Source organism: Notolabrus celidotus, chromosome 9, assembly GCF_009762535.1.
Source record: "Notolabrus celidotus isolate fNotCel1 chromosome 9, fNotCel1.pri, whole genome shotgun sequence".
Lineage (NCBI taxonomy): Eukaryota > Metazoa > Chordata > Actinopteri > Labriformes > Labridae > Notolabrus > Notolabrus celidotus.
The window spans coordinates 2225777-2244357 of NC_048280.1; the positions used below are offsets into that span (position 1 = coordinate 2225777).

The 18581-nt window shown below is 43.9% G+C and overlaps 1 protein-coding gene across 2 annotated transcripts in view; it reads right to left on the reverse strand.

The window, feature by feature from the left end:
* Positions 1 to 1439: 1439 nt before the first annotated feature.
* Positions 1440 to 18581, reverse strand: part of ogdha (oxoglutarate (alpha-ketoglutarate) dehydrogenase a (lipoamide)) — a 39424-nt gene continuing 22282 nt past the window's right edge. For both annotated transcript variants that reach the window (XM_034692711.1, XM_034692712.1), the window contains exons 5-23: positions 15087 to 15202; positions 14588 to 14742; positions 14299 to 14445; positions 13400 to 13490; positions 12408 to 12587; positions 12177 to 12305; positions 11761 to 11940; positions 11516 to 11668; positions 11102 to 11204; positions 7684 to 7812; positions 7441 to 7591; positions 6218 to 6345; positions 5951 to 6129; positions 5746 to 5817; positions 4947 to 5072; positions 4728 to 4800; positions 4458 to 4621; positions 4149 to 4303; positions 1440 to 4042 (exon numbers count right to left, since the gene is read on the reverse strand). In XM_034692711.1, the coding sequence (XP_034548602.1) occupies positions 3922 to 4042; positions 4149 to 4303; positions 4458 to 4621; positions 4728 to 4800; positions 4947 to 5072; positions 5746 to 5817; positions 5951 to 6129; positions 6218 to 6345; positions 7441 to 7591; positions 7684 to 7812; positions 11102 to 11204; positions 11516 to 11668; positions 11761 to 11940; positions 12177 to 12305; positions 12408 to 12587; positions 13400 to 13490; positions 14299 to 14445; positions 14588 to 14742; positions 15087 to 15202 (2552 nt within the window). In that variant the 3' untranslated portion in view covers positions 1440 to 3921. The remainder of the gene's footprint in view (positions 4043 to 4148; positions 4304 to 4457; positions 4622 to 4727; positions 4801 to 4946; positions 5073 to 5745; positions 5818 to 5950; positions 6130 to 6217; positions 6346 to 7440; positions 7592 to 7683; positions 7813 to 11101; positions 11205 to 11515; positions 11669 to 11760; positions 11941 to 12176; positions 12306 to 12407; positions 12588 to 13399; positions 13491 to 14298; positions 14446 to 14587; positions 14743 to 15086; positions 15203 to 18581) is intronic.

The window sequence follows — 18581 nt, forward strand, 5'->3', positions numbered from 1 at the left end:
ACATCATCTGCAAAGAGCAGAGACGGAATCCCAAGGCCACCGAACCGGAAACCCTCCGCCACTTGGCTGCGCCTAGAAATTCTGTCCATAAAAGTTATGAACAGAACCGGTGACAAAGGGCAGCCCTGGCGGAGTCCAACCCCCACCGGGAACGAATTCGACTTACTGCCGGCAATGCGAACCAGACTCTGGCTCCGACAATACAGGGACTGAATGGCCCGTAGCAACAAGCCATCCACCCCATATTCCCGGAGCACCCTCCAAAGGATACCTCGGGGGACACGGTCGTAAGCCTTCTCCAGGTCCACAAAGCACATGTGGACTGGTTGGGCAAACTCCCATGCCCCCTCCAGCACCCTCCCGAGGGTATAGAGCTGGTCCAGTGTTCCACGGCCAGGACGAAAACCGCATTGTTCCTCCTGTATCCGAGGTTCAACCAACAGCCGGACTCTCCTCTCCAGCACCCTAGAGTAGACTTTCCCAGGGAGGCTGAGGAGTGTGATCCCCCTATAGTTGGAACACACCCTCTGATCCCCCTTCTTGAAAAGGGGGACCACCACACCCGTCTGCCACTCCAGAGGCACCGTCCCCGATGTCCATGCAACGTTGCAGAGGCGTGTCAACCAGGACAGCCCTACAACATCCAGAGCCTTGAGGAACTCGGGGCGGATCTCATCCACCCCCGGGGCCCTGCCGCTTCGGAGCTGTTTGAAAATAAATTCAATAAATTCAATAAAATATATGAATAAAATAAATAAATAAAATCAAATTAAACAAATGAATGAAAAATACAATAAAGAAAATAAAATAAATAAATAAAATGACTGAATAAAATAATGTGAATTAAATTAAATAATTAAATCAAATGAAGTAGATTAAATTCAATAAACTAGCTTAAAATTAAAATAAACGAAATAAAATTAAAAAATGAATTAAAAATTTTCACTAAATCATAAAATCAAAATTAACAAATAAATAAAATGTTTTTATTAAATACATGAAATTAAATCAAACACATGAAAAATTAAATCAAATAAATCCAATAAAATTAATGAATTAAAAATGTAAGTCAATACATGAAATTCAATAAAAATAAATAATTGAAGTTATATTTAATAAATGAATTAAAAATGAAATTTAATACATGAAAAATAAAATAAGAAAATAAAATAATTGAATGGAATTAAATGAACTGAATGTTTGAATGAACACTTACTTCCAGAAGTTGGACATTTCTGTATTTAGAATCCTTTTTTTTATTGATTTTAGGAAATACTTTATAATTTGAGTTTACAGATTTCTAATTTTTATGAGGTTGAAGATTTGTTTTTTGAGACGCACCCTTTGGAAAAAAAATGAGGGAACTTGAAACAGTAGTCCACTCCTGTTGAATAAAAATGACGTAGACTCAGACAATAAGGACACAGACGCAGCAGCTCTTCAGTACATACAGGACTCTTTATTGAATGAAGCAAAATAATGAAGAGAATTTCAATCCCCTATTATGAAAATAAATAAATCATTTTCTTTGTCTCACAGAAGCCCAGAACACCACCTGCAGCCGATTTCATCTTCTGTTGTCGTTTAGATTTTTCTAGTTTCAAACCAGGAGATATAGTTTCCTGCTGACAGAGTTCATTCAGCTGCGAGTAAAATAATAAAAACATGAGACGCTCCGATCCATTTTGGCACGGGATAAATGCTCCAGAGAGAGAGAGAAGAGAAGAGAAGAAGAGAGACAGAAGCCGAGGGGTTAAATTATAATCAGCAGTGCATTTGGTTCATGTAGGGACGCCTGATAGCGCAGAACGTGGCCGCTATACTCCCAAAATATCCCTTCAAAACAAAGAAAAACAAGAAGATCTGCTGTGGTGACTAATTACAGACTTTACCTTAACGACAGGCAGAACACCCTCCACCTGCTGACAGGCAGAACACCCTCCACCTGCTGACAGGCAGAACACCCTCCACCTGCCGCACTGAATCCAATCCTCAAAGCATCACTCTCACTTTTCCTCAGCTAGCTCGGCTCTCATTCGCTTTCAACAGGGAGCGCTAACGATGCTAACGAGCCGTTTGTTAAAAACTAAAAGTAAAAAGTGTCCTGCAACGTTTCAGGGTGAAGGAGATTATCGAGTCATGATCCTGTGTGTATCTGTATGTGTGTGTGTAGATGTGTGTGTGTGTGTGACGGAGTTCTGACCTGCTGTTACATTGTACAGTTTGTGTTCATGTGTGTGTGTGTGTAAGGACGGAGGAATGTGTGTTTTCTCCCTTCAGTTTCAGGCTCCACACCTTCACAGGATCCAAACTTTGCTGGACTAAAGTTGCCGTTACATCCCCTCGATTTCTAAAGCAAGTCTTGGTGTCACAACACACGGGGGCGCCTGCAGCCTAAAGGTTTTATAACCGTTACATACGGACTCTAAGAGGACCAAACTGCCTTTAAGAGTCCACAAAGAAGTCTTGTCTTGCTGCAGATGTTTTCAAACCCTTCTGATCTTCCTACATCTTACATTTGATTCATTTTGATCGACAAACAAAATCTAACGCAGCTCAAATCTTTACACTTAAAACAAACACACAAACCTCTAATGTAAGTTTTGAAACCTGCATCAACGAAAGTCCTCTCGAAGTAATCGACTCTTCTTTCATGCAAACTGTTGAGCCAGCTCAGAAAGCTGCTGTGGTGGAGTGGAGCCTGACACAAGCTGCAAGACACAGCACTGATACTACACTCATGAGCACATAATTAACTCCAACTGCAACTTAATCAGCACGCATTACACCTTTAAGTACCGTCTATTCATCCTCCTTTATCACCTCATCATAATGAGGTGAGTTAAAGGATCAAAGAGGTCAGATTTGTTCCTGATGAAGAAAAAGACAACATTTTCTTTGGGTTTCGATCAGCTGGTTAATCAAAACAGAACGTTTAAACTTTATTCATGTGTGTGTTTCATCGACTAAATCACAAGACGTCACCTGTCTGCTCTAGTTTTAACGCTGTAACGCTCTACTACCCGGATGTAAACGAGCACAGGTGTCAGATACAGTCTCTTAAATGGAGATAGAGTTGTATGTGCTCCACCAGAGCGATGAGGAACCAGCACAGGCATGAGGACGTTAACCTGAAGACTGGTGGTTCTGTGATCAGTGTTTAATAAGTTGTGCTCAGTTTTGCCGTTTTCTTTCCTTCAGACTGGTCGTTTAGTTGGAATTTAAATGTGTTCAGCCCTCTGTACACTTATTTTCCAGCATGATTAAGCCACATTAAAGTTTAAAAACAGTCAGATTAAACGCTGCAAAGAAAACATTACAAATTTCTTTTGGTTTTGAAAAGCTGGTCGAACAAATCCAGACATCGGAGCATGTTTCCTTTAAGTTTTCTGACCTTTAAAAAGCTTGTGAGGCTCGTTCAGAGTCTCTCACGGATTAAAAGTCATGAATTAACGGTCAATAATCAAACTGAGCAGATTGTTTCAGGATTATCTTCAGTGTCAGAGCTTTACTTTGTAGATGACAGATAAGAAGAACGTCTGATTACAGAGTTTAAAACATGAACGAGTGTTTTTGTTTATTTCGTCTGAAAGATGTTGAGATGAAAACACACTGAGTGAAGTCAGTTTGAAGTTGGAACACACGGCGAAGTGTGCAGAACGCAGCGCTGTGCAGTATCAGATCATGTTGTACTGTGTGTCTGCATGTCTCCAGACTCCTGAATGAAGCGTGTGTGTGTGTGTGTGTGTGTGTGTGTGTGTGTGTGTGTGTGTGTGTGTGTGTGTGTGTGTGTGTGTGTGTGTGTGTGTGAGATGATGGAGTTTGTGTCACAGAAGGGGTTGTGTGTAGGTCAAAAGGTCAGACAGGTGAGGGTTTGATCCAGATGTTGCAGGTCGGGGGGTGGGGTCAGAGGTCACCGCTCTACTGCTGATCTTTGAACGCGTCCAGGTCATAAGCGGTGTCCAGGAAGCGCCGGAGCTCCATCAGGTGTGTGTTTTTGTTTCCTGTGGCTGGAGCTGCCGCCGGCCCCCTTCCAGCATACCTGACACACAGAAACACACACACACACACACAGAGGTCAGAGGTCAAAGGTCAAACCCTCCTCAGGAAGTGGACATCGTTAGGAAATGTGACAGAGCGGGTCTTACCACACAGGCTTGGCTCTCTGGATGGTGGTCCTCATGCGAGGCTTCACGTAGTCGTAGTAGCCCTGGTTCTTGTGCTCCTCCTGGCACCAGACCAGGTCGGCGTTGGGGAAACGCTCAGACTCCGCCTTCACCTGGTCGAACGGGAACGGGGACAGCTGGAGAGAGAGAGAGAGAGATAGGGAGGTTAGGGTCAGGTTAGGATGCGTCTCTGATCCATCACGGCACCAGTTCTGATAGGTTTCTATTTTAGTCAATGTGTTAACTTCCACTGGATCCGCTCCGTTGCGTTCCGGCTTTGTGAGTGTGTACCTGCTCCATGCGTGCGATGGCCACGGTGTCCTCCATCCCTCTGCTCTTCCTCTCTTTGGTCAGCTCGTAGTAAACCTTCCCCGTGCAGAAGATCAGCCTCTTCACGCCCTCGGGATTCTCCCCGGCCGAGCCTCCTTCTGGGATCACCCTCTGGAAGTGAGTTCCTGCAGAGAGGAAGAGGAGGAAGAGGAGGAAGAGGAGAATGATACAGAGCCTCTGTACAGAGAGAAAGACTTGTGGCGACAGTAAGAAGAGTCAAAGAAGTCGTACCAGGGAGCATCTCATCAAAGCTGGATCGGGCCTCTGGGTGACGCAGCAGAGATTTGGGAGTGAAGACGATCAGCTGGAGGGACAAACAGCTGATTAACAACAACAACAACAACAACAACAACAACAACAACAACAACAACAACAGAAACTTTCTATCTGAAGTCATTTCCTCTTTAAGCTAACGTATGTCAGTGTTTGTGATTCGTGTTGGTGTCTCACAGGCTTCCTGAACGGCAGGAGGATCTGTCGTCTGAGGACGTGGAAGTAGTTTCCAGGTGAAGCACAGTTCACCACGATCCAGTTACAGTCGTAGAGCTGACGCACAGCCACGTCATCGGTTAGGGTCTGAGAGAGAGAGAGAGAGAGAGAGAGAGAGAGAGAGTGAGAGTGAGAGTGAGAGTGAGAGAGAGAAAGGAGGAAGGGTGGGAGGGAGAAGCAACATTAACACCACAGACTGAAGCAGTTTGTTTTTTAGCTCTGTTGTCTCACCGACGTCACCGGAGCATCATAAAAATGTGTTTAAACACACAGAACAACATACTGTCTTTGTGGTTTGTAAACAGAGTCTAAGTTTTCTTCTTCTGTGGTTCTGATAGCTTCACACAGTGAGACTTTTTGCTCTGCAGGAAACAGAGGAAGTGTCTCTCCATCATCTTAACTCCACTCTTCCTTCTTTTGTGAGCGCGCAGACTCGTCCTGTTATGAAACTTCCCTGCATGTTTCCTCTGAGCTTCAGAGGAAACAAATCTTCAGCCCTGAAAATCATGTTTCAAAAGAATCTACTGGAGTAATCCCAAAACTTCCAGTGGGGGTGGAAAGGAAAGAAGGAAGTGTCTGTACGGCATGACTCCAATGCATGCCGAGCAAAAACTACTCCAAACTGGAGTTCCCACATGTGACGGCACATGAAAGTGTGTGTGTGTGTGTGTGTGTGTGTGTGTGTGTGTGTGTGTGTGTGTGTGTGTGTGTGTGTGTGTCTGTGTCTGTGTGTTTGCATTTCTGTCAGTGTGTTTGTTACCGGCATCACGTCGGGGTCATCGTTGCACATCTGGAGGAATCTCTCTGGACGAGCTGAAGAATGTTCTGGACCCTGCAGACCCAAACAGAAACAGATTAGAGAATCTTTCACACACATTCCTGCCAGCATCTTAGAAAGTCTGTGTGAAGTCTGTGTGTGTGTGTGTGTGTGTGTGTGTGTGTGTATGTGTGTGCGTGCTCCTCACCATGCCCTCCATGCCGTGTGGCAGCAGCAGCACGATGCCGTTCTGTCGGACCCACTTGGCCTGACCCGGGCAGATGAACTGGTCGATGATGCACTGAGCCGTGTTGTGGAAGTCTCCGAACTGAGCCTCCCACAGGATCAGAGCGTTCGGACTCGCCATCGCGAAGCCCAGCTCGAAGCCTGAACACACACGGGGTTCGAGTCTTAACGTCACAGAGGATGTTTTTAATTTAGAAGCACATGATGAGGAGAGAGCGCGTGGACTCACCGAGGACTCCGTACTCGGACAGAGAGCTGTTGCAGACGGTGTAGGGCGCCTGGTCTGGAGCGATGTGGTTCATGGGGATGCAGATCCTCTTATCGACGTTCTGATCGTGGAGGACGTGATGACGGTGGCTGAAAGGGGACAGACAGAGTCGACTTTAGTGTACTTCTCTTTCTCACAGCTGTTTCCTCTTCATGACATTAACCAAAAGGCCAAAGAGACAGGAACAGAAAGGTAGACTGACACCCTCTCTACTTTTAAGAGTAGGCTTCAAACTTTCCTTTTTGATGAAGCTTATAGTTAGAGCTGGATCAGGCTTAGACTGTCACGCTGGGATCCTGTCTTCCCCTCTCTCTCCTCTGTTTTCCTGTCTCATTAAAGTTACTAACCATAGACCTTTCTGGAGTCCCTGAGCTCCCTTGTCTCGTAGGTTCCTCAAACCCTTTTATAAAGAGCTCATAGTGCCCCTATTACCCCTAGAGAACACTACCCTCCCAGCATGCAGGCCTAATCATCGCACTTTGAGTCTGTAAAAGTAGTATGGGAGGTCGAGCCTTCAGTTATCAGGCCCCTCTCCTTTGGAATCATCTACCAGTCAGGGTCCGGGAGGCAGACACCCTCTCTACTTTTAAGAGTAGGCTTCAAACTTTCCTTTTTGATAAAGCTTATAGTTAGAGCTGGATCAGGCTTGGACCAGGTCTTAGTTATGCTGCTATAGGCTTAGACTGACACACTGGGGTCCTGTCTTTCCCTCTCTGTCCTCTCTCTGCCTGTCTCTCACTTTAACTCTTCCTGTCTCATTAAAGTTACTAACCATAGACCTTTCTGGAGTCCCTGAGCTCCCTTGTCCCGTAGGTTCCTCTGGATCTCTGCTGCTGTGGACGTCCCAGACTCCAGCTGCTACAACTACTACTATCCGTCTCCCCACTATCATCTCTCTCTCTCTCTTCATCTCCCTCTATCCCTCTCTCCAACACGGTCTCAGCAGATGTGTGTCTAACATGAGTCTGGTCCTGCTGGAGGTTTCTGCCTGTTAAAGGAAGTTTGTCCTTGCCACTGTAACTTGCTAAATGCTGCAAAGTGCTCTGCTCATGGTGGATTAAGATGAGATCAGACTGAGTCCTGTCTGGAAGATGGGACTGGATCTGATCCGGTCTTGATGTTGGGTCTTTGTTAATAATAGAACATAGAGTACGGTCTAGAACTGCTCTGTGTGATTTATTCACCTGAACGTTCCTCTCTCCACGTCCTGTCCCGACAGTCTGATGTGGATTCCTTCTTTCAGCAGAGATCCAAAGGCCATGTACTCTCCCAGAGCCCAGTCCACGGTGCGGTTACGGACCATCTCAGCTCGGCCCTTCAGGATACGACTCAGACCTGAAAACATCAGACACAATCCTCAGTTATCTGATTAAGTAGCTATAACAAGTTTCAGGAGAAGCTTTTATTCTAATGTTTTATAGTCAGACCTCCATGGATGGTGAAGTCCTCCACAGGCACAGACGAGGCCACCGTTCCGATGTGGTTCAGGAACTCCTCAGTCAGACCAGTGGAGGGGCAGCTCATGGACTTTGGCTGTCCATCCAGGGTGAAAAAACCTGAAAACAACAACAAAACATGTCAGCTGCTGAATACCAAACTGAGACCAGACCAGTCTCACAAACTTGTGCATCATTTTGATGAACGAAACATGTCAACACTTCAGGTCCTGGTCTTCTTTTAAGCTAGGTTTTAAATTCAGCTCTTCTGCAGCCTCTCAGTTTCTCCCCTCATCATCTATGCAGTGATCTGAGTGGGCAGATATGCCATGATAAGGTGCTGATTGGCTGCAGGGAGAGGGCGTAGACAAATGCAGAGGTGGAAAACACCAAAACACACTTGGAGATCGCTCCAGGAGAACCTACGCTTGTGCACTACACATGTGATCCAGAATCTGATTCTCAACAGGAGGCAACTACAAGACAGCCTGCCTCTTGCCTTTCATGTGCAACTTGATGCAGTCTGCCCTCGTTGTTGAAGCAGTCCGACATTGTTAAATTAAAAAGACACCACTCTTTTCTTCAGTCCTCCGGTGCTGGGACAGACTTTAGACGTTTGTGTTGGTTTTTGTAACCAACAACAGAGCAGCAAGTATGTCTGGCTCCAACCTTTGACATCTTTACTCTGCAGCAAGCAAAACCACAATAGCAGGAAGGAAGCTGAATCGCTTGAGGAGAGGGAGTGAGAGTGGTTTTGCTTGCATGCCTTTGAGAATCACTCCTGCTGTCATTACATCACCACTGAAGCCACTTTAAACCGCCTTTACAAGCTGTTTCACAGAATGTAGAGGCTTTTTACTTCATTCTCAGGGTAGTATTTAAAGAGACAGCATGTAATATTCATGTATTTAAAGGTACAGTGTGCAGTATTTAAAGGTACAGGGTAGTATTTAAAGAGACAGTATTTAATATTCATGTATTTAAAGGTACAGGGTAGTATTTAAAGAGACAGTATGTAATATTCAAGTATTTAAAGGTACAGTGTGCAGTATTTAAAGGTACAGGGTAGTATTTAAAGAGACAGCATGTAATATTCATGTATTTAAAGGTACAGTGTGCAGTATTTAAAGGTACAGGGTAGTATTTAAAGAGACAGTATGTAATATTCATGTATTTAAAGGTACAGGGTAGTATTTAAAGAGACAGTATGTAATATTCAAGTATTTAAAGGTACAGTGTGCAGTATTTAAAGGTACAGGGTAGTATTTAAAGAGACAGTATGTAATATTCATGTATTTAAAGGTACAGGTTAGTATTTAAAGAGACAGTATGTAATATTCAAGTATTTAAAGGTACAGTGTGCAGTATTTAAAGGTACAGGGTAGTATTTAAAGAGACAGTATGTAATATTCATGTATTTAAAAGGTACAGTGTGTAATATTTAAAGGTACAGGGTAGTATTTAAAGAGACAGTATGTAATATTCAAGTATTTAAAGGTACAGTGTGTAGTATTTAAAGGTACAGGGTAGTATTTAAAGAGACAGTATGTAATATTCAAGTATTTAAAGGTACAGTGTGCAGTATTTAAAGGTACATGGTAGTATTTAAAGAGACAGTATGTAATATTCATGTATTTAAAGGTACAGGGTAGTATTTAAAGAGACAGTATGTAATATTCAAGTATTTAAAAGGTACAGTGTGTAGTATTTAAAGGTACAGGGTAGTATTTAAAGAGACAGTATGTAATATTCATGTATTTAAAGGTACAGTGTGTAATATTTAAAGGTACAGGGTAGTATTTAAAGAGACAGTATGGAATATTCATGTATTTAAAGGTACAGTGTGTAATATTTAAAGGTACAGGGTAGTATTTAAAGAGACAGTATGTAATATTCAAGTATTTAAAGGTACAGTGTGCAGTATTTAAAGGTACAGTGTATTATTTAAAGGTACAGTGTGTGGTATTTTAAGGTCCAGTGTGTAGTATTTAAAGGTACAGTGCAGTATTTAAAGGTCCAGTGTGTAGTATTTAAAGGTGCAGTACGTTGTAGTTTAAAGGTACAGTGTGTAGTATTTAAGTATTTAAAGGTACAGTGTGCAGTATTTAAAGGTACAGTGTATTATTTAAAGGTACAGTGTGTGGTATTTTAAGGTACAGTGTGTAGTATTTAAAGGTACAGTGCAGTATTTAAAGGTCCAGTGTGTAGTATTTAAAGAGACAGTATGTAATATTCATGTATTTAAAGGTACAGTGAGTAGTATTTAAAGGTACAGGGTAGTATTTAAAGAGACAGTATGTAATATTCAAGTATTTAAAGGTACAGTGTGCAGTATTTAAAGGTACAGTGTATTATTTAAAGAGACAGTATGTAATATTCAAGTATTTAAAGGTACAGTGTGCAGTATTTAAAGGTACAGTGTATTATTTAAAGGTACAGTGTGTGGTATTTTAAGGTCCAGTGTGTAGTATTTAAAGGTACGGTGCAGTATTTAAAGGTCCAGTGTGTAGTATTTAAAGGTGCAGTACGTTGTAGTTTAAAAGGTACAGTGTGTAGTATTTAAGTATTTAAAGGTACAGTGTGTAGTATTTAAGTATTTAAAGGCACAGTGTGTAGTATTTAAAGGTGCAGTATGTTGTATTTTAAAGGTCCAGTGTAGTATTTAAAGGCACAGTGTGTAGTATTTAAAGGTCCAGTGTGTAGTATTTAAAGGTACAGTGCAGTATTTAAAGGTCCAGTGTGTAGTATTTAAAGGTGCAGTACGTTGTAGTTTAAAGGTACAGTGTAGTATTTAAAGGCACAGTGTGCAGTATTTAAAGGTCCAGTGTGTAGTACTTAAAGGTGCAGTACGTTGTTTTTTAAAGGTACAGTGTGTAGGATTTTATGGCGAAGTGTGTAGTATTTTAAGGTACAGCGTTTTATTTAAAGGTGCAGAACGTATTATTTTAAGGCACAGTGTGTAGTATTTAAAGGTGCAGTCCATATTATTTAAAGGCACAGTGTGTCGTATATAAAAGGGGCAGTCTGTCGTATTTAAAGGTGCAGTCCGTATTATTTAAAGGCACAGTGTGTCGTATATAAAAGGGGCAGTCTGTCGTATTTAAAGGTGCAGTCCGTATTATTTAAAGGCACAGTGTAGTATTTAAAAGATACAGTGTGCAGTATTTAAAGATACATTAAGAAATGTTTGAAGGCAGAGTATTTAGTATTTAAAGGTATATTGTGTAGTATGTAAACATGCATTGTGTAATATTTAAGAGGCACAGTGTTTTATTTAAAGGCAAGGAAATTTTCGTTTTCACTATATGGGACCTTAAAGAGAGGAGCATGCTTCAGATTCAGCCAAACAGTCTCGCATCTCATCCAATCTCTCATCATCAACGCTGAATCTGGTTCTAATCTCACTCACCGGGCCATGGGGAGTCCAGCCAGTGCTTGATGTGCAGGATCTTCTCATCCTTGGAGCGAGCGTGTGCCTCCTCACAGATCTTGTCATACTTGGCGATTTCCTCCTACAAACAAAAACCAGACAAGAGATTTAGACTCCACGAGACTAATTCATTTCTGATTCAGAGCCAGATCGCTCAGACAAACAACTACTGCTCAGTTTTATTCTCACAGTAAACATGACAGATATGAGTCTTTATCAATCCTCTGTCATCACAATCAAGACAACATCTCTGACACAAAACATTCAGGCACATAAAAACAACAATTCATGTCCAAATATGCATATGCAACTGTTTCCTGTAGAGAGCAGGAAATAGCTCCCTCCAGAGGATGCAGACGTCACTGCAGTGTGTTTGTGTTTGTGTGTTTTTACCTCGTACTCCTGCCTGCTGACGGCTCCCTCTGCAATCAGCTTCTCTGCGTATTTCTGCAGAACCGGCTTCTGCTTCTTGATCTGCTTGTACATCAGCGGCTGAGTGAACATGGGCTCGTCCATCTCGTTGTGCCCCATGCGACGGTAACACACCTGCAGAGAAACACACACATACATATTCAGGTATAACAGGCATATAACTGAAGTGCTCAGAGTCTCACGTCAGACAGAAGAAACACACTGACCAGGTCGACCACCACGTCTTTGTGGAACGTGGCCCTCCATTCGGCGGCCACCTTGCAGACGTAGATGACAGCTTCGGGGTCGTCGGCGTTGACGTGGAAAATGGGAGCGTTGACGACTCGGGCCACATCAGTCGGGTAGGGAGACGAGCGAGCCATACGAGGGTCTGTGGTGAAACCGATCTGGAGAAACAACATCACATCACAGCTCAGTCTGTTGGTTCTGATAAGTTTAGTAGAAATTATAGACACTGAAAATAACGGACAAGAATTAGTTTGATGATCTGCAAGCTTTCCAAACCAAGAAGAAAACTTTAGATTAACTTTAACAGTCTCACCTCGTCTCCTGAACAAATAAAGACAGGTACATAAAGAACAAAAGGAGCCCCACACAGCTGCTCCAGGTGCTAAAGGCTCACCTGGTTGTTGACGATGATGTGCACGGTGCCGTGCGTGGTGTAAGACGGCAGGTCAGACAAATGGAAGGTCTCATACACGATGCCCTGACCTGCAAACGCTGCGTCACCGTGGAGCAGGATGGACATCACCTGAACGCAGAAACACAGGGAGAGAGATTAGAGAGCTGGACAGAAGAGTATTCCTCCTGGTTAGAGGTTGAAGACTCATTTGGTGATGCTTCCAAGTCTCACCCGGTTGCCGTCGTTGTCTCCGCAGTAGAACTGCTCGGCCTTGGTCTTGCCCTGCACCACGGGGTCCACGGCCTCCAGGTGAGACGGGTTGGCCACCAGAGACAAGGTGATGTTCCGGTCCGTCACGCGGTTGATACGACGATGGTACATTCCCAGATGGTACTTCACATCACCGGAGCCCTGAGGAGGAGAGGAGGAGGAACAACGCAGAGGTCAGAGAGGAGGAGGAGGAGGAGTCAGTGAAGAATGAAAGTCAGGGAACAGTTCTAGAATTCAATAATCAGTCTTGGTTCTCCTTATGTTGAACCTCCAGTTTGTGCTCATCAGACCTTTTCAGAACATTTAGGATCCAAAAAATAAGGATTGTCATGATCCAGCAAAGGGTGGGATTACAGGAAGTGGATCTAAAATTTAACTTTTATTTATATAATTTAGATTTGGCGGTAAAGCTCTGTTCTGGGAGCTCCCTGCCCTTCCATGTGCCTACGTGGAATGTCAAAGCCTGAGGCAGGGAGAGCACACATCCTGTCTCTTTCATGTTCATACATGAGAAGCCAAGGCAGGGAGAACACACCCTCTTTCTCTTTCATGTTCATACATGAGAAGCCAAGGCAGGGAGAGCACACCCTCCTTCTCTTTCATGTTTATAAATTAGAAGCCAAGGCAGGGAGAGCACACCTCCCCTATCTTTTATGTGCAAACACGAGAAGCCAAGGCAGGGAGAATATAACTTCCTTCTCTTTAATGTTCATACATGAGAAGCCAAGGTAGGCAGGCAGGGAGAGCAGCAGCAAAGACCCCCGGGGTACAGAACAGAGCGAGCATCAGTGAAGATACATATGACACTGGTAAAATCAGACACAGCAGAGAGGATGAGCTGGAGAGGAGGAGGGGTTGGAAAGCGGTTTAAATAGAACGTAGATTGAGAGTAGCTGATGTTCTGTACGCCGATCTGCCTGAACTAACGCTACCCTCCGAAGAAGTTTGATTACCTCGTCAGCACTTTCCAGTTTGGAGTCAAACTGACAGAAGATCTGCTCCAGCTCTTTACGGATCACGTTGGCCAAAACATTCAGACGACCCCTGAAAGAAGAGAGAGGGAGGTGAAGAAAGGATGCAAAACACAGATACAGCATTATATCGTCTTCCTGACTCATGCATTTCAATAGTAAAACAATATGCCCCTCTATATCAGGGGTTCTAAAACTTTTCTGATCTCCCTCTGTCCCTCGAAGTGATTAAATGCACCTTCATACTTTATTTAGCTGGTCTGTAAATAATAAGAATATTCACATGTAGCTGTGTTTCCTGTGCTTTAATGAATTAACCTGCTGCTAACGATGCTTTTCTTAATTAACTGTTAACTAACCCTAACTTTAGGAGTCATCTGGCAACAAAAAGAAGGCAGAAACTCATGAAGAAAATGTGATTGCAAGGTTTTATTTCAAATTTCATCACTACTTTTGTTGATGTTTTTACAATAAAGGGTGAAATATGCAATTGTAGAGACACCCAATTGGGTCCCAAAACCCAACTTTAGGAATCCCTATTCTAAATGGACGACTTCACGACTCATGACATGACATAAATCCTTCCGTTTTCCTTTTAGGGGTCCTTGTAGTGATTTATCGGCATATGATTGTCTTGTAACTCTCGTGTTACCCCAGAATCGCCGTGTCATGGTATGATCACGATCATGGACCACGTATCGGGCATTGTATAGCATCTTAGGAACTAAAGCCCAAAGACTTCTCTGATTTTGACTCTTTGCTTCTTTCTTTTGAAACCAGAGGACTTTGTGACTCTTCCTGTGTTTGTCTGTGAAGCGATCTGTTAAAAGAGGAATGATAAATACTCTAGAAACAAAGGTTGAAGTGAGTCTTTCTCTTACCTGTGAGGCATGCCCATGATGACGTTCTCCACACCGTTCTGAGAAGACTTATCGATGATGGTTTTCAGAGCCGGGATCAGAGACTCACAGCCCTCCAGACCAAAACGCTTCTCTGCAGACCACTTCTTCTGCAGGAACTCCTCAAACCTGAAAACACACACACACGCACGCTCCCTTTAAAGGCTCATCACCATCACCTTTGTCCTGACTGCTTCAGAAACACCTGAGCAGGCGCACGGAGGAGTATAGAGGCTGGATTTTGTAGAGCTGATGATGTGTGTGTATTTACCTGGTGGAGCGGACCATGCGGGCCAGCAGAGTCCTCTTCTCCTCCAGAGTGAACTGCATCACTCCGGGAGTCTCGAACTTCTGCCGGATCCACTGACACTGCTCCAGGTCGTTGATGAACATGAACTCCACGCCGATGTGCTGACAGTACGCCATCTGAGGGCAGACACGGAGCAGGAGGGCGCAGGTGAGCGTCAGGTGCACACAGGAGACGGTATGTAGGTAACATTGTGTTTGAGCCACCTGACTCTGCCGTGTTTAACGTGGCTTCATTTTCCAACACCTGAGGTTGCTTCTCATTTCAATGATCTGTGTTGGTGCAGGACGACTTTCACTGCGTTCAGCAATGTGCAGCTTCTATGAAGATGTGTAGCTCTTGTGTGTGTGTGTGTGTGTGTGTGTGTGTGTGTGTGTGTGTGTGTGTGTGTGTGTGTGTGTGTGTGTGTGTGTGTGTGTGTGTGTGTGTGTGTGTGTGTGTGTGTATGTGTGTGTGTGTTTACCTCCAACCGGCGTATGATCTCTTTCAGCGGCAGGGCGCTCTCGGAGCCACCGATGAAGGTGGTGGTGGGCAGCCGGAACACCTTGTCCAGGTCGGACTCGTCCAGACCGTAGAAGCCTACACGTCCCATGATGCATCACAGCACAGAAGAGCAGAGCAGGAAGGGAGGAGGAGGAAGAGGAGGAGGGAGAAAAGAGGGAAGGAAGTGAGAAAGGGTTGCAGGGCGTAGAGAGTGGACGACAGAGAGACGGACCGACACAAACAGGCCGTGGACAAATGAAAACATGCATACGTACGTTAGTAATGAATGCATGAACACGTGAATATTATAAAAACAATATGAGGGACATTTAGAGACGGACAAAGACGGACGACAAACATGCAGACAGATGGAGAGAAGAGAGAGCAGTGAGAAGCGACAGCAGCAGAGGCAGTTAAATGATGAAGAAGAGTTTGTGTTGCAGCAGCAGGACGGAGTGAGGAAGAGATCGAGGGGTTCAGTCGAGTCAAAAAGAAAAGTAAAAGTACAAAGAGACATCGTTAGTATCATCAATCTGAGCCAATCAGGAGCTTCACACATCAAAACACATGAATCAAAGCTCAGTCTGCTGATACCTCTCGTTATCACACAGAAGTTAACGCACACGTGTCTTTAGCAGGATCCCTACGCTGCTGGAAATAGTCCCTTTAGGTGCCGTGTCCACTACAGCAGCTCGAACCTCGAAAAAATGATTGTAATAACTTTTCTCCTCCATACGGACCTCTCAGGTGATTACAGAGGTCCCACCCCTTCTTCTTTCTGATTGGTCCGTGATCAGGAAGTGACATTGTGTTCCAAAATTTGAAGTGTTTTTTAACTGAGAGAGCTGAGACAAAAATCAGCTGATGCTAACGGCCGAATCGGATCAGATCTGTGTCAGATCCGTCACAGCACCGGATCTGATAGGTTTCTACTCAATGTGTCAATGTGTTAACTTCCACTGGATCCACTCCTTTGCGTTCCTCCGAGTCCTCCGGATCAGATACACAAGACTTCTATTTCTGCCGGATGCCGGAGCACGACGCATCAATCTCAACAGAGCAGATGGAGCGGGACAGGAAGTCAGGTTTCACCAAAACAAAATGAAAACATCCGGTTAATTTTCAGAATAAAACACTCTGTGTTATCACCAGATCGTATTTCACTTAACTACAACAACAAACCAAAGTCATGATGAGCGGAGCCAGGCCTGGAGTCAACAGGTCAGAGGTTTTCAGAGGACCAGAAAGACAACATGGATGAGGAGAGGAGGAGGAGGAGAATCCTTGATTCAGTGATTACTGTGGGGAAACCTGGGTCACATGACTCCAGCTGTCCAGCTGATCGGAGACAGACCGAACACAAATCTGGTGGAACTCCCGTGTAAGGGCGTTTTAGCGCTGAATTACATTTGATTTGAATAGAAAACAGACGCAGCGACGGCAGTGGACATGGCACCTCAGGTCTCCCTTCTCCACATCCTTATTCCCTTCAGTGACGTGTTCAGCAGCACGTTTCAGTCTGAACGTGATGTTTGCAGACGACAGAGTAGCAGCAGACTGAACCTTTTACAGGTGGCATCACTCTGAATGCTTAAGTCTACATTCCTCAAGGCCTAGAGGCGTTTTGTGTTGTTAACTACATCATCATCATTAAACGTTACTGTCTCCACAGGAAGAGAAAATCATGACCTCTTCATCTCTCTCTTCCTTCAGGTTCTCACTTTCTTGCCTTACTTCCTGAGTCAACTATGCAGCTTGATGCATTTTAAGCCGTGCAGAAGAGAAAGCAGCGTCTAACTCGCTCTGTCACATCTGGTGGAATAACTCGCATTACTGGTCGGACTTGCAACACAAAATCCAGTCAGTGCAGCCAAAGTCCAGCTTATCTCATCAGATATTGTGAAGTGTGATCACAGACTGTTTTATAAATGGACGTAGTATCTGTGACGTCACCCATCTGTTTCTGAAGCGCTGTTTTGAAGCCGATTGTCGGCTGGTGCCATATTGGAAATGCTGAACTCAACCTAACATCTTTCAAGCTACTGCGAGGTAAAGAGGCAGGCCTTTAGCCTTTTCGCTAACAGCTACAGTGTGCCTTATTTGGGCAAAACTCTTAAGTTTAAAATCTTCACAAATAATGACTTATAAATAAAATCACCCCGTTGAGTGTGTGCCGACAGAGAAATGAGCTCTTCAGACCTAAACTGTTTTTTTGAACCAGGCTGTAAACATGTTTATTTCTGCTGTAAAGATCATCTTCTTTGAATGGGTGTGTATGTGGTTTCCTGTGTTTCTGCAGCCAGCCTCTAGTGGACGCTCCATGAACTGCAGTTTTTAACACTTCCACATGGGGCTTCATGTTTTAAGACCAGAGGCTGTCGCTTGGTTGGGACCCGGACTGTAATCTGTTAGTGTGTGCTGCGTTTGTTGTAATAACAAAACTGTTATTTTTATCATCTGCTGAGGTTTCATGAATCTTTCAGTCCAGGGCAGGTTTAACACTCGACGAGGCCTCAGACTGTTTCTTTTCTAACATCAGTGTTGGAGATAAGAGCGGAGATTATTTCACTGAAGTTTGTTAAAAAGCTTTAAATCGTGCAGGATGAGGAGGAGAAGAAATGTTCAAGTTGCAATGTTTTGGACAGTGACAGAAACAGATCTTTTATTAAACTGCTGTTTCAAAAGATCTTTGCTTTGTTTCTTTAAATATCTCCTTCCTTCTCAGTTAGATTGGGATTTGGAAAGCCCGAGTCGGAGACCTCACTTCATTCAGAAGGGACAAAGAAGGTCTTTATTTTAAGTTACCGCTACAAGATGAACACCAACTAACATCATCTTTGATATCTAAAGACTCCTGGATCGACTTCAGGTCAGAAAATTAACACTTCAGGGTGTCATTGGCCTAGCAGTCTAAGCGTGCGCCCCATGTATGAAGGCTATAGTCCTTGTTGCAGTGATCGCAGGTTCGACTCCTGGCCTCGACCATTTGCTGCATGTCTTTCCCCGCTATCTGCTCTCCACATTTCCTGTCCAATAAAAGGGCAAAAAACTCCCCAAAACATAACTTTAAAAAAAATAAACCAAATCAAATCAGATAATCGAGATAAATCCAGAAGAATCAAATCTCTGTGTACTCTTTCTTTTGTGCTCCCTTGGCTAACTTTCCCCTGTCTGACTGCTTGACCTCCGCTGACCCCGTTTTTCAGCACCGTTCTCCTGGAAGACAAGACGGAGGGTGAAAAGTCCAAAACCTGAGGGGGGGGAAAGGTGACAGCGAGTCTCCAGGTTGATTATTAACAAACAAAGCTGGAGGTCACTATGAAGTGAGCAGCGATGTGTTAATGAGAGCATGACTGACATGTTGGAGGGGGGCGGGGTTATCAGGATTTTTAGATTATTCTGCAAATTCAAACTGATTATGGGAAAGTGAGGGGGACGAGTGTTATGGAACAGAGAGAGAGAAAGAGAGAGACAG